Source organism: Asparagus officinalis, chromosome 7, assembly GCF_001876935.1.
Source record: "Asparagus officinalis chromosome 7, Aspof.V1, whole genome shotgun sequence".
NCBI classification, from domain to species: domain Eukaryota; kingdom Viridiplantae; phylum Streptophyta; class Magnoliopsida; order Asparagales; family Asparagaceae; genus Asparagus; species Asparagus officinalis.
In genome coordinates this window covers 64895271-64910332 of record NC_033800.1, presented here as the reverse complement: position 1 = coordinate 64910332, position 15062 = coordinate 64895271, and the positions used below count along the sequence as shown (strand labels likewise).

At 36.3% G+C, this 15062-nt stretch overlaps 1 protein-coding gene across 1 annotated transcript; it reads right to left on the bottom strand.

Moving 5' to 3' along the window:
* On the bottom strand, positions 208 to 10669 carry LOC109850093 (CTL-like protein DDB_G0274487). The gene is made up of 7 exons (XM_020420011.1): positions 10176 to 10669; positions 7479 to 7727; positions 5640 to 5823; positions 5309 to 5533; positions 5077 to 5193; positions 3048 to 3281; positions 208 to 1080 (listed from the first exon to the last, which is right to left on the bottom strand). Exons 1-7 carry the CDS (start codon positions 10460 to 10462, stop codon positions 856 to 858), a joined length of 1521 nt encoding a protein of 506 aa, XP_020275600.1. The 5' UTR covers positions 10463 to 10669; the 3' UTR covers positions 208 to 855.

The window sequence follows — 15062 nt, the reverse complement described above, 5'->3', positions numbered from 1 at the left end:
AGCCGAGGTGGCGGCGGAGGAGGGTTTTGAGGAGGGAAGGGGAGAGGGGGAGGTCATCATCGTCGGTGAAGGGATGGTCGTGTTCTTACTGCACCTAGATACTTCTAGTCCCTTTATTTTTTGCGTTTTTGTTTTTGAGTGCAGCTGTTTGGCGAGGGCGGCACTCCGAAGAATTTGCTCTCTCAAACCAAGCTAATATGAAATACGTTTATTTTCTACGTGAACTTTCAACGTGCCTAGTAAATAGGCTGTACATGTTCTTTAATTTATGGTTCATGTTCCAATAGAGTTTGTATTCAAGGGACAATCTTCATGTCTTGACAAAGCGGGCACAACCAGTTCTTGATTAGCCATTCATCAACGCATCTCCGATTGAAAATATGCTTCCACAGTGGTAACATCTGAACATCTTCCTTCAAATCGAACTCACTCGAACAAATCAAACTGTGTTCACCATCAACACCAACAATGCATGAATCAATGTTACTCACCGATACCTTTTCCAACTTCTTTCTATTGCATCGACAATCAAAATAGTCCATGACGTAGAGCAGTATTATAAGAAGTACTTCACTGATGAAGACGAGGATTAAGCCGATAGTATTGCTGATTTCATCATCCATGAGATCTCCGAGGATAAACTTAACAAGTGAAAGGGAGAGCTAAGATTTTTGAAAAGCGAGAATTCCATAAATAGAGTTATTAGAGTTATAAACAAAATTCAAGGTAACATCGAACTAATTATTTAAGTTTTTGAGAAAAAGGAGAGGTTGTATTGAAGTTGTATTGAATTGATTAGAATAGGAGTTACAATTAGATGTGTTTTTCCCTCTTTTACACTAGTTTATCTTGAGTTCAAATAGGTGGTGTTTGTATAATTTCTGATGACATCTGATCAAATCTGCTATTTACCATCACGTGCCTGGCACGTGCGCTCCTGTACTGCAGCCGTTGATGAAGTGACTCCGACATTTGATAGAAAAATTGGTCATCCCATCTCTGAATCAAGGAAGGATCCTCTGCATAACATATGTATATTGATGTCACCGCACTTTCAACAACCACGAGTGCTAGCCCTACCTGGGAGAAAAAGAAAAAAGAAAAGATGAAGCCATGTAGACCTTAGCAAATAGCCATCTTAAGTAAAATCAAGACATTGAAAGAAATCTTCATGAGCTTATACATATATTTCTTTTACTAGGATTTACAGGTATATGGAACTGGGATGGGTTTAGAGACCATGCATGCATAAGTTCTATGTGACTTTCTCGCACAAAGTTTATAATTTGTGCGTGTATCACACTTAGGGGTGCCAATTACCACTTATTGATCATGAATATGGACATACATTCAGATAAGGACCAGGTTCCATATGGAGATTCATAACCATATCCGTAAAAAATCAAATACGACTACAAATCAAATTAAACCTCTGGCTCACCGAAATTGATCTTGAATCTATTAATCTTAGCTCAAAAAAAGTTCCACTGTAATTCAAATGTGACACCGAATATTTTAGTTACATATGTATCAGTGTTACCAATGCGCGAGGCGAAATGCAGGGCGCAAAGTCCCTTTATGTGCACAGGCACAAAGCGAACTGTGATGCACGTGCCCACATGAAGCATCGTGCAAACCGGATAGATAATTCTTCAAGATAGATAATCAAGCACGAAATAAAATGTTTATGAATTGTCACATAAAAAAATGTCATGATAAATAGTATCTACTACCAAATCACAAAATAAAGAGTTAACTCATAATGGTAGGTTGGGTAACACATCCAGCATATTAGCAAAGTTCATAATTTTCCAAATCAAAAGTCAATTCAAGACTAATATCGAAGCAAAATCGAATAGTAAACATGGATCGTTTAGGACCCTATATTGAGCTTCTAAAAAGGCCCAATGGGTTTATTTTGTTTTATGATGAAAGGGTTATCAGGTATAAAGACTCAATTGAAATGTTAGAGAACAAAAATATATAAGGCTAAGCGTTGCGTGCGCCCTGCGAAAAGCATAGGGTGCTTGCGAGGCACAAAAAGGCACTGTCGCACCATATGTGGGCCGCTTCGCTGCCACCCCACATTGCAATGCGCATGAGGTGATGTGAGCGCCTTTGATAACACTGATATGTATTCTTATTTGTATCCTACAACTTAAAAGAAGATACCTGTACACAGTTCTGTATCCTATCGGATATGGATAAAAACTAAAAGAAGATACCTGTATATGTTTCTATATCCTATAGGATAGGATATGCATAAAAACTAAAAGAAGATATATGTCTGTATCCATATCCTAAGAATATGTTTTGTGTGGTTGTGAGGGGCAGTTGGGGGGTGGGAGGATGAGTAGTATATTTGTATCCATATTCTATCAGATACAGATAGTATTTCCATTAGTATCCTATCGAATATCAATACAGATATATCAATGGAATCCATATCCTGTTTCATCCCTAATCACCAAAGTTGCATGGTTAAGGGCACTGGTACAGGTACGAGTATAGGACAACAAATTCGTAAAAGGTCGAGTACAGGATGGAAGCTAAATATATGTATGTTATTCATATTTATATATATTAAAATTAATAATTTACGTAAGATCAATATTGTTTTTTCATTTACATAAGATCAATATTTAAGAAATATATGTGAAGTGTACAATGTATGTCTATGTCCAATAAGTGCTGAGAAGTGCTTTAAATTAAAACATGTATTATATAATCGAGTATATGCCAGAGCTAACATATGCATATATTCAAGAAGCTTCCAAGAAGTTTACGCATCGGGTATGGGTACGGCTTCTGATAGAAGTACCTAGGTAACATAGCTAATCACACTTCATGCATCTGGTCAGTTTAATTATGATGATAATCCATTGGAACGTGTATGGCATTAATTGTGTTGCCAATAATAAGTACAATTTCTGTTTGATCACACAAGGTATCATTTTTGTTTGATGGACTATTTGTGCATAAAAATTAATAAAATGTTACAAAAATATTAAATTCCAACAGCATAACAAAGTAAAAGGATAACTCACCAAGATCATTCCCATTAATGTGGAAGTGCATCCAACCATAAGTACTTTATCATTACTTCTAAACCATGTCCACACTCCGGTGCAAGTCCCAGTTATGAGACCACCCAAAATAGCGCCCATTAAAAGCACTGCTCCTGAACAATCATAAGCAACAAGTGCTTCTATACCGGTTGACTGGAATAACTCCCAAGCATCTCTAGCAGAGTGATTGAAGCCTTTTCCATTAACTGCAATCTGATGAGAGAAAAAACGTCATGCAAGTTTTAAATGTTCCCAGAATATACGATAACTTTATATGTTATGCCTAAAAGAGATGAAAATCAAGTTCAGTTAATAGTCAAACAACATGGTGTTGATGAAGAATACTACAGTAGCTAGATTTTTTTTTTTTTTGAAAAGCAGTAGCTAGAATTTAAGAGACTATTATTTAGTTCCACATTGAAAAATCATGCAACTGTACTAGTTTGTTTAACTACAAATAAAACATGCCTATCCCCACTGCCTGTACTGACAACACCAAAGGCAATTATGCAGAATAACCTCCCCCCTCCCCCCACCACCCACCCAAAACAAAAAAAATGGCCAAAAAATCTTACTTATGGTATGATTCAGCTTTCTTCTATGGATCAGAGATCTCTTCAATGTAGTGTTAATATTTGGAGTGTGGTCCAATTACCCCGAATCCTTAACTTTTTCTGTCTAGACTCATGTCGCTCCTCTACGACTATATACATTAAGGGCAATATGCAGAATTTCACCCCCCCCCCAACCACCCCACCCCACAACGAAAAAAAAGCTGAATCTTACTTATGATATGATCAGCTTTCTTCTATGGACAGAGATCCTCTTCAATTAGTGTTACTTGGAGTGTGTCCATTACCCCAATCCTTACACTTTTTCCAATTTCGAAGGCTTAGATGAAGCCATGTAGAACTCTAAATATTATATTGAAATTCACTATTGTCTTCAAAACCACTATGTGAAAACTAGTATTGTGATAGTGAAAATCCTATGTGGCTTCATCTCAGCCATTGGAATGAAAAAATTGGACCCTCTCCAATTACCATCTAATTGGAGAGGATTCAAATTAGGGGTGGGTGTGGGCCAATTAGAACTGCATGCCTAACCGGGTCAACCCGCTTTAGGTCAAGATCCGGCCCAACCTACAGTGAGCCGGGCCCAACCCTGCCCATGATATACCCAGGCCTAGCCCACGTCCGACCTGGCCCAACAGGCCTTAGGTAATAGTTATATGTTGATTTTAATTTACTAAACTTTATTCAGTATTTTAATGAATATTTATAGTCATTTTTATTTATTGAAAATGCTCAAATTATTGTGAATCTTTCATCCTTTGAGTCGCCAATAATAAATTTATAGGGTTTAGACTTTTTAGAAAAATAAAATACAGGTTTCCCTCTTTAAATCATACATAATAACATGAAAACAAATTGAAAAAAAAAGAATGCAGGTCGATAGGCAACCCAAACCGTTGGCTGGGTCCAGCCCCAAATCCGAGGACAAAGTCCTCGGCCCGGCCCGCCAAGGCCCGCTCGGGCCCGTGTTTGAACTGGCCTGATCCAAATCTAGGCTGGCCGGTTCATGGGTCAGGCCCAACCAGGCCCACGCCCACACCCAATCCGAATCCTTCTTCTATCTACTACTTCATCCTAATACATGTCTCCATATCTTAGACCTTTCTATCATCTTTATATACTAGTTGCATAAACACATAAGTCTACCCTCCTAAGAAACTGTGGATGATGCATGAGAACAAAGTTCAAGAACCTATTAATTCTCTCCTATTATACTAAGTCAAGTGCATATATCAAGATGGATGGTAAGGATCATATGAGGGATGAGCCGACGTGGTATTCTCACAAGCTTATTTTGACAACCATATCTGAACGGAAAATTTAAGGCTCATAACGTAAGGCACACTTTAATAACTCTAGTTAAGAAAATAGTGTATTCAGGATCACATAAGAGAAATCTCCAAAATAGAGTACAAGAGAAAAGGACTACAAACCTGAACATATGCATATTTATTGAAAAAACGAACTAGTGTCTCCACAAGGTGAAACAAAAAGTCAACACAACAAAGTAGACATTCGTTGTTGCCAATCTTTGATCGAACTCCTCTGATCTAAGCATGTGAGGAAAAAAGAAGAATTAGATACATGACGAGAATAATCAGAAGAATTACGATTGAACACCATGAACTTTTGCAGCAAACAAACAACAGTAAATACTACATATACCTCCCAGCGCAATGTCCTTATGGCGGCTGTAAAGAGTGATCCATAGCAAATGCTACCAAATGAAGTTGTCACTGCATAGCGCAATGACTTCACCAACGGTTTTGGAGGCATTGATTCGGCTCTCCGACCGCCATGGATAAGAACAAGAAAAACCATGCCAGATACTATAACATGTACTGTATTACAAACCACTGCGCCTGTCCAAAATAAACTCACTGAGAATACCTGCAATATAGAGAACAAGACAAGAATGTCATCTACAATGCACTTAATATATTAACAACGGTACAGACTAAACAGCAGCAGACAAAAGAGAAACTTGCCAGCTCACCACAAGAAGCCACCAGCTTCCACCATCTTGCATGTTTAAAGCAATAACACCAGCTACTCCAAATGACCACAATACCATCCAGCAAAGCATGATCAACAGAGAAACATAGGACACTTGCATCACCTCTGGAAGATCCCAAACCATCTTTACAGCTTTTTGCAACACTAACATTGTGAATGGAATCCTATAGAAAGTTATCGTTTAGTTATATTAATTTAAAATACATATTGCTTCAAAAGCTAATTGTTGAATGGATAACATAGATTATATATATAATTACATTTTGTTAAGCTTTACAATAAATAAAACATTTTTCTATTTTTTTAATTGCACACTAGAATATCCTTTATGAATAAAATGTTACTTGGGTACTTCTATCATGAAGCCGTACCCATACCCGACACTATCCATACCCAAATTTCATGGCCGCTCCTTGGATATATATGCATACATTTATTCAATCATGTACTCAATTATATGATATATGTATTAATTTAAAACACTTGTCATACACTTCTTGGACGAATATCCTACACTTCAAATCATTTCTTGAAACCTGTTAGACATGGGTCAGGTTCGTTTTAGCCCATACCCAAGTTCGAAACTACAGTTTTAGAGGGTCATTTGGGTGTCTAGTCCAAAAACAAGCAGTTTCCAATTTATAATAGTCAACATAATAAAACAAACTTTAAAATGTGGTAGAAAATTTAATTCTAATAACACATGAACTGAAAAACAATAATGAGCTAAGTTATTAATTTCAATATTTACATGTAGTCGTGTCCACATACCCTACATTTTACAAATTTGTTGTGTCTCGTACCATACCTATACCCATACACGTTTCCAGGAAACCTAGTGTATGAACCTCATTCTTTACGTATACACATGTTCTGTAGTTTTTAGAATTCTGTACCCTTTTTATGCCACCTATGATGTCTTATTTCAGTGTCCCACATTAGTGACCATAGGCAACATATTGGTCATCAGTTTTCAAAGCTGATATAGGGCATTTACATGAAAACATAAATTTTAATCTTTTTTCCCCATTAAAAGTAAAGTTTCCTCATTTGCCCACTCAAGTTTTAGTCACTGTTTATATGATGATGCGTCTGTAACGGCTAACCATATTCCAATGGAGAGAAACGCTCAAGCAAAATGAATGGATAAAATCCAAAATGGTTACATGATGTGGAGGATTATGTCAAATGCATAACGTACCAATATACAAAAATAAAAATCTAAGTTTTCTTTCTAAAGTAACCATCACTAGATTAATAACTGAACATGGCTAATCTATTACTTCAAAAAAAAATGAACTTGGCTAAATTAATGAACTGACTAAGGAATTTTTAACTCAAGAATAAGTCAATGGCAAGGCACAATTCATCAGTCCAAACCTGACAAAGGGGATTTTCATGAAACTCAAGTTTTAGTCTTTGTTTACATGATGATGCATCTAAAAACCGCTAAGTTTTCAACAGGGCGGGGATAGAATCTAAAACAGTTACTTTTATTCTTTTGTAGGAACCAAAAGAAAAGATACCAGTCTGTCACAGACATCATCCTCATCAATCCCATGCTAATTGTTAACTTTTGTAACCACTCTTTGTGAATGAACTATCTTCTTTAGTTTAATGGGAATACAAAAGACTATTATAACAATCCATTTACCTAATATTTTCGCAAAGGGGCAAACATGCTTCATATACCCTTATTTTTTCAAAGTAATTACATGTGGATGCATCCATAATTGCTGAGGAACTAAGTACTGAAGCAGACAAAAAAAGTATGTAAATTTTAAATGGCTATGTGATTAAACCATGAAAGAATACATACCTATCAATCACAGACATTACATACATAAATTGCAATCCGGCCCCAACCGCAAAAGCAACCCCCCAGAAGAAAAACTTTCCCCAAAAGCACAACACACTGATCACCGCCAAATAAGTCGTCAAGCTATGAACCGAAACCTTCATCATCTGCTCCGCCCTGCTCCCCAGCAAAATCAACCACGCCACTGCCAATGCTGCCCCAATGCCTCCCGCAGCACCATATAGCGGCCAGTACGTCTCCGTCAGAAAACTACATTAACAGGTCAAAGTCATTTCGAGGACAATTCAATAAAAAGGGCAAATTCCATAAAACCATCATGCATTATTGAAATTTTTGTATAAATCTACTACAAACTATTCTTATTACAGTTAAAAACTTTTAAGTCTATAGAAAATTAAAAATGTGGCATACCATCAGAAAACTATAGTAATAAAAGTCATGTAACTATTAGGAAGCCAAGTTTTTGGGCACAATTCATTAATATAGGGGAAATTTTTGCAAAAACTATCATGAATTATTAGAAAGTTTGCACAAAATTACTATACACTACTTTTATTACAGCGGAATTACAAGGAAATATTACAAACTTCCAGATCTATAAAGAATACCACATACCATCAGAATGATATAATCTACATAAATAGAAGTCATGTAGAAGGTCAAAGTCATGTAGGAGGTCAAAGTCATCTAGGAGACAATTTATTAATAAAGGGAAATTTTCAAAAATCATTCATGCATTATAAAAGACTTTGTCCATAATTATTCTAAACTACGCTTATTATAGAAAAATATTGCAAACTTTAAAAACTATAGATAATACTATATACCATAAAAAATAAAAAATAAACATCAATAGAAGTCATGTACAAGGTCCAAGTCATCTAGAGAACAATTCATTAATAAATAGGCAAACTTTGCAAAACTACCATGCATTAATGAATTGTTCTCTAAATGACTTTGACCTTATACACAACTTTATTAGCCTGGTGGAGCCAGGGGGCCAAGGGGTGACCATGGCGTCTCTGACTTATTACAAACAAGGCTAGGTATATAAGTTCTTTTCTCATATTAGTCCCTCCAATCTTTCATATTTTAAATTAGTCCCCAATTTTTTCTATTTGAAAGTAATCCCTCAAATATATCATATTCGAAATTGTCTCCCAAAACTTCATATCTTGCAATTAATGTTCCAAACTTTTGAAGTGTTTGAAGCTTTGAAATTACCCTTTATTATGTTTACCATTTCAATTGTTAACCACGGTTGGGTAGTGATTAACTAGCGACGGGTAGTCACCAAATCAACCAAAGTCAACATCGAAATCTACCAAAACTAGGCTCAAAATCAATAGTATTGTTTCAAACAAGTTTAATAGTATAATGTGCAAAGCATTGTTAATTTGTCAATTCTTCAAAAAGACTATAATTTATAGTCTGTGGTTAGAGAGAAACCAACTACAACCAGTACATTTTTGGAAAGATATTTTATAAGCCTAAAGTATGCTGATTCAACATATATTGAAATGTTTTAACTTTTTAAGTATTCACTAAAATATTTCTTTTTTTGTAAAATTTCTACTTTAGGTTCTTCTTTCACCTACTTACATATATGAAAGTTAATTATACATTGTACTATTGATTGTGTTTCAATACATTGTAAACTTTTTGGAAAGAGATTTTATAAGACTAAAGTATGCTGATTTAACATATATTGAAATGTTTTGACATTTAAGTATTCACTAAAATATTTCTTTTTTTGTAAAATTTGTACTTTAGGTTCTTCTTTCACCTATTTACATATACGAAAGTTAATTATACATTGTAATATTGATCGTGTTTCAATACATTGTAAAATTTTTGGAAAGAGATTTTATAAGACTAAAGTATGCTGATTCAACATATATTGAAATGTTTTAACTTTTAAGTATTCACTAAAATATTTCTTTTTTGTAAAATTTGCACCTTAGGTTCCGCTTTCACCAATTTACATATATGAAAGTTAATTATACATTGTAATATTGATCGTGTTTTGATCAATTCGTAGTCTTACAGTTTTATTTTGGCCCCCACCCAAAATTAAAAAAACCCTGCCTTGGGCACCATTTATTAGTGTAGTTTTCTTACAGTATGTGGTATTTTGTATTGTAATATTTTTACATAACAAAATTAGTCTAGATCGTATTTTTGTATATAAAATCCTAAATCATTCATAATAGGTTTGTGAAATTGCCCTTTTGTTAAAGAATTATCCCCTAAATATGATGATATAGATTTGAAAGTTTGTCATATTTTTCTGTAGTAAAAATATTTTGGCGTACTTTTATACAAAACTGTTTATGACATTCACGCAAAACTGGTCAAAACTAGGGTCATTTGCACTTTAATACCCCAAAGTTGCACCGTTTCCTAACTTTGATACTGTGGACGTTCTATTTTGATAGTTTGATACTCCAGATGGTACAAAAATTTGACATTAATATTGTTCAAGAAAAGTGAATAGCAAACAATTTTCTTACCAAATTTTAATTTTGAGGTATAGGGTATCAAATTGCCAATTTTAAGTCAATTTGAAAACTTTGGAGCATCAAACTGTCAAAATAAAACTTCAGCCTATCAAAATCAGTAAAGGATGAAACTTTGAGGTATTAAAGCGTAAATAAGCCTAAAAACTACAATAATTAGGGTGGCCAGTTGGCAAACCGGTCTCCGCCGACGACCGTCGTTATGTTGGTGAACCGATCAATGTTGAGCCGGTCGGGTTTCTTGAACCGGTTCAATCCAAGAAGCCCGAGAACAAATCCAATGGCGAGAAGATGAAGCACAAACACGCAGAGCCAAAACACGTCCCTCCACAGCCTCCTCGATTCTATCGCCGCGGCCACCGCCGCCGGCGAGGAGGAGGATGACGTGTCGATCCCGCCGTCGATCTGGTGGCGATCGGAATCGTGGACCGAGGGGAAAGACGCGAAATCGGAGTCGGAGCTCATGGGGAACTGGGGATTAGGGTTTTGAATTGGGCGGAGACTTCGAAGGGCTATTGGCAATTGGAGGCGAGGAGTTTATTTATTATTAACTGAATCCGAGGGTGAGAAAGTGGGTGCGGTTGAAGTTCGAAAGTTTTCAAAATCCTGGGGACTTGATGAGGATGGACGCAGATTGATGGTGTACGGTGTTTTTAGCGGTTTGATGGGGACAGGAACATGGAAATGACGCATGTGAGAAAAATTTGTAAATTTATTTATTTACTTGTTTTTTATTTAGGGGTTTTTCGATATTGGTCCCTTACTTCATCGCTAATTTGATATTAGTCCCTCATATCGTCATATTTTGATATTAGCCCCTCAAATACACTTTAGTCATTGACAATGGTCCCTATGGTTAGTTGGTGTTACAAGCTAACGGAATATTTTGTTAACTCTAACAGTGGAACTCATTGGGACAGTTATGTCCTCAGTTAAAAACCCAAACCCGCATTCAATGGACCCAAAACCTATTAAGAGTCTCATCTTCTTCCCCCCAACAATAATATTTCGGAACCCATAAAAACACCCACATGAAACTCAAATCTTGGCCTGCACTCCATATTTCCTCATCTCCTCTTCCAATTTAGACCCTCAGTGGCAAGGGAGGTAGTGCAGACGGTGCTAACATGAGATGTTTTTGCGGGTTACAAAGCAATATAAGGACTTGCAAGCAAGAGGCGAATAAGGGTTTACAATTCTACGGCTGCCCACAGTATCGGAATTCAACATACAAGGGTTATGGGTACTTTACTTGGGTTGATGATAATAGGAGCTTGATGGTGAAAATGTCAAAGCATATTAGCATGTTATCTAAGAAGGTTGATGAAGTTTTAATGTGGATGAAGACTGTTTTTGTTGTGCTAGCGGTGTTAGTTTTTGCTAAAATTATGTAACAAGTTTAGGAGTTATGTAAAATTATGTTGAAGAATTGTATGGAATTTGAGAAGAATTGATATAATTTGTGAAATTTTAATAAAATTATTGGTATATATTTGATGTTATTTGTGCAATTTAATGTTATTTGTGGATTTTGATCATATTTGTGCTTATTAATATTACTGAATTGATTTTGTTCACATTATACATAAATCAATTATAGAGAAGCTGGTAACATTATAGACAAGATACATAAATCAAATACATTAAGGACAATAGAGTAAAACCAAGTTTCATATTGACTTGCAAGTATTTTACATGGCCAAATATACACAAAAACCATGCCATAACTTAAACATTGACTTAACACAATATATATAAGTGTTTCTTAGTGTACATGATCCTAACATGACAAAATATCATGTACACATTGAAACACTTGAGCCTATACCCAAAATACCATTTGATCAAGCTTTCAAAAAAAAGCCATGTATCAAGACAACTGATCGCTCCATACTTAAGCGTATACACAAAAGTTACTTAGCAAAAAAAATATTAGCACTAATTGATTGATCTAGCTACTGCATGTGTTGCTGATGATTATGACGCTGATGGTGTTGGTGGATGTGTTATTGGTGTTGGCTACAATATTGTTGCTTCTCATGTCGCTGAAAGGGTTGTTGTTGATGGTGTTGGCACACCATTAGTAATGTGCCTTATACCCCTTCCTCCTCTAACAGCAAACATCTTTCTTGTGCTTCCCTTTGTTCCAGTAATTCTAAAAGAACAGATACTTATTAGCATCTAACCTAAAACTGAAAAACAATGTGTACATCATATTGGTCCTGCTACTTGACTTGCTTGGTCTTGTGCATGATTTTATGCATGTTGAGTATTCTCATCACTGTCATTTATAGGTTGCTCACATTTGGTCTTGTGATGTCCAAGGACTTTGCATCTACTGCATCTATGAACCCTCTTGCTCACTTGTGATGGCCTCTCTCTACCAAGATCATCTTCGCCTCTCCCTCTTATCCTCTTCTTCTTTGGTCTTCCTCTTGGTCTCTTTGTATGTAAGGGGTTATTGTGAAATATTTCACATATATTTCCCACTGGTCCTTTGTTGGTAGAACCCCTATAAACTCTTTATATGCCAATTTATAATTGCATTTACATATAAAATACATAAGTGTTAGCAACATGAATATAAAATTAAATGAAATTATGAAAATAAGTTAACATGAATAAATTGCATACATATCCACACTAGAATAATGATTATAGAATTGGGACCAATATGCATTCCTTATTGTTGTAATCAAATTAGCAACATGAATGCATGGCTTCTTGTTCTAATCAAATTAGCAACATGAATGCATGGCAACCCAGTGATCTGCCATTCTCTACAACTGCATAATACGATATTCAAGATTAACCACTCTCCTTTCAAACTCATTCTCCACTTTAGTTTCATCATCATTAGTATACTTGACTTGATATCCTCCTAACTTGTTACTCAAATCTTGGCAATACATATCTGCATAAGAAACCAACTTGCCCTTCCATTTTGTTTCTTGCTTTCTCCTTTTATTGAACTTTTCCATCATTTTAGATCTAATTTTATTAATAAGATCAACCACATGAAGGAATCTAGCATCTAATAACCATGAAATAGTAGACTCAGACAAGTTGTTGACAATATAGTGATTCACTGCAACAGTATTGAATTTAGATCTAGACCACACAAAGTGTTGATTAGATGTTCGTCTTTTGTAAGCTGCATGTAAAACTTGATCTAACGCCCTCATGTGCATGTTGTATTCCTCAAAAGTGTATGCTCTAGCTGTATCCCACAAAGTTTTCTCATAAAAATTCCCTTTAAAGTCTTTTCTAAAATTCTTCCAAATATGCCTTATAAAAACTCTATGCTCTACAGTAGGTGATACGGGTGTATCTTCTCTTTGGGAGCTTAGCGATCCTCATGGGAGCTTGAGGATAGATGATTCTCATGATAGCATGAGAATAGGGGTGTAAAATAGTATAGTGGAACGCAGGTGGAAGCGTGGAACGAGACGACGAGCAGCAGATTCGAAGAATCCAGATTTCAGCCTGTGAGTCGACTCATACATGTACATGAGTCGACTCATCAGGTTGAGTCGACTCATTCCTGTCATGAGTCGACTCAAGAACTCAAGTCCTGTTAGCAAAAAGTTTCTGACTAGTCGACTCATCAGTTATGAGTCGACTAATATGAGGTCATGAGTCGACTCATAACTATTCATGAGTCGATTCATCGGAGCTTTCCAGATTCGTTAAGGACTCTATTTACACGTTTTCCTGTTTGGGTTAGTCTTGGTTATTTACCATATTGCCATCCACGTTTGTACACCTATATAAAGGATTGTTTAGGGTTTCTAAACATCATCTTAGAGATCTTAGATCAGAGAGAAATTCTAATCTTTGTATTAGGGTTTAGGGAGGATTGAGAGGTTGTTCTCAATTCTAGAGAGATTGTGAGGGAGAGATTTATAATAATTAATTCTTCATAATCTAGAGAAGGTATTTTTCTTCGCCATACTTAATTGTTCTTGTGTTTTAGTTGTCTTCTTCTCAACCCACCTTTTGGTAATTCCGCGATGAAAGGGTGCTCGCACGGCGACTCGTATTAAGTTGGTATCAGAGCAATCAGATCATGTGAAGGGGTATCTTGTGTATGATCCTTACTCGATCACAGTACAAGAAGCTTGGCGAGATCTTTATTTCCTTGAAAGAAGTCCAGAAGATAAGGAAGAAGAAGATGGCCGAAGGAGACAATTCAACGAGGATTGATACATTGGAGAAGCAGATCGAGACGATAGGTTCGACTCTCACACAACTCGTCAGTCTTATCCATGGAGGTGGCAAACAAGGTGAATCTTCTTCGAAGAAAATAGTTGAGTCCGATGTGGAGAGAGTAGATTCAGATTCCGACGAGGAGGAGGAGACCGTTAAGACTGTATTGTATCAAGGGGGTAAGAATTCTTATCAGAACCTGAAGATTAACTTCAAGGTGGAGATTCCTGTTTATGGTGGGACTATTGACGTCGAGAGACTTGATGACTGGATCGAGCGGATGGAGACGTATTTTACTCTTTATGACTATTCGTCAAAAGAGAAGATTATGTTCGTGACTTTGAAGCTTTCAGGGCATGCGTTGACGTGGTGGAAATCCTACTGCAAGTAAGAGAAGAAGACAGTGTCGTAGAACAAGTTCAAGAAGCTACTAAAGAAGCAGTTCTATCCGGTAGGATTCCTTGAAAAGCATTGGTACAAGTGATATGGCTTACACCAAAGGGTCAATCAAACCGTTCAAGAATACACCACGGAGTTCTAATAGTAGGCGATGGTCCTCAACATTATGACAGAGGAATATTCTGTGTTTATGAAGTATATATCGGGATTGAGCGATTACATCCGAAAGGAGATAGAGCTATTCACGGTGGAATCAATTACAGAGGCGAGTGTGAAGGTTATTGCCCTCGAGGGAAAGCAAAAGAAGGGCAACGAGGCTAAGGGAGACTCCAAACAGACAGGAGACGAGTCTAGTGGTTCTTAATCTAAGGATGAGAAGAAGAAGGGTGATCCAGGGAAAGCAGAGCTGATTTGTAATCACTACGAGAAGACAGGGCACACAGCTGATCGGTGCTGG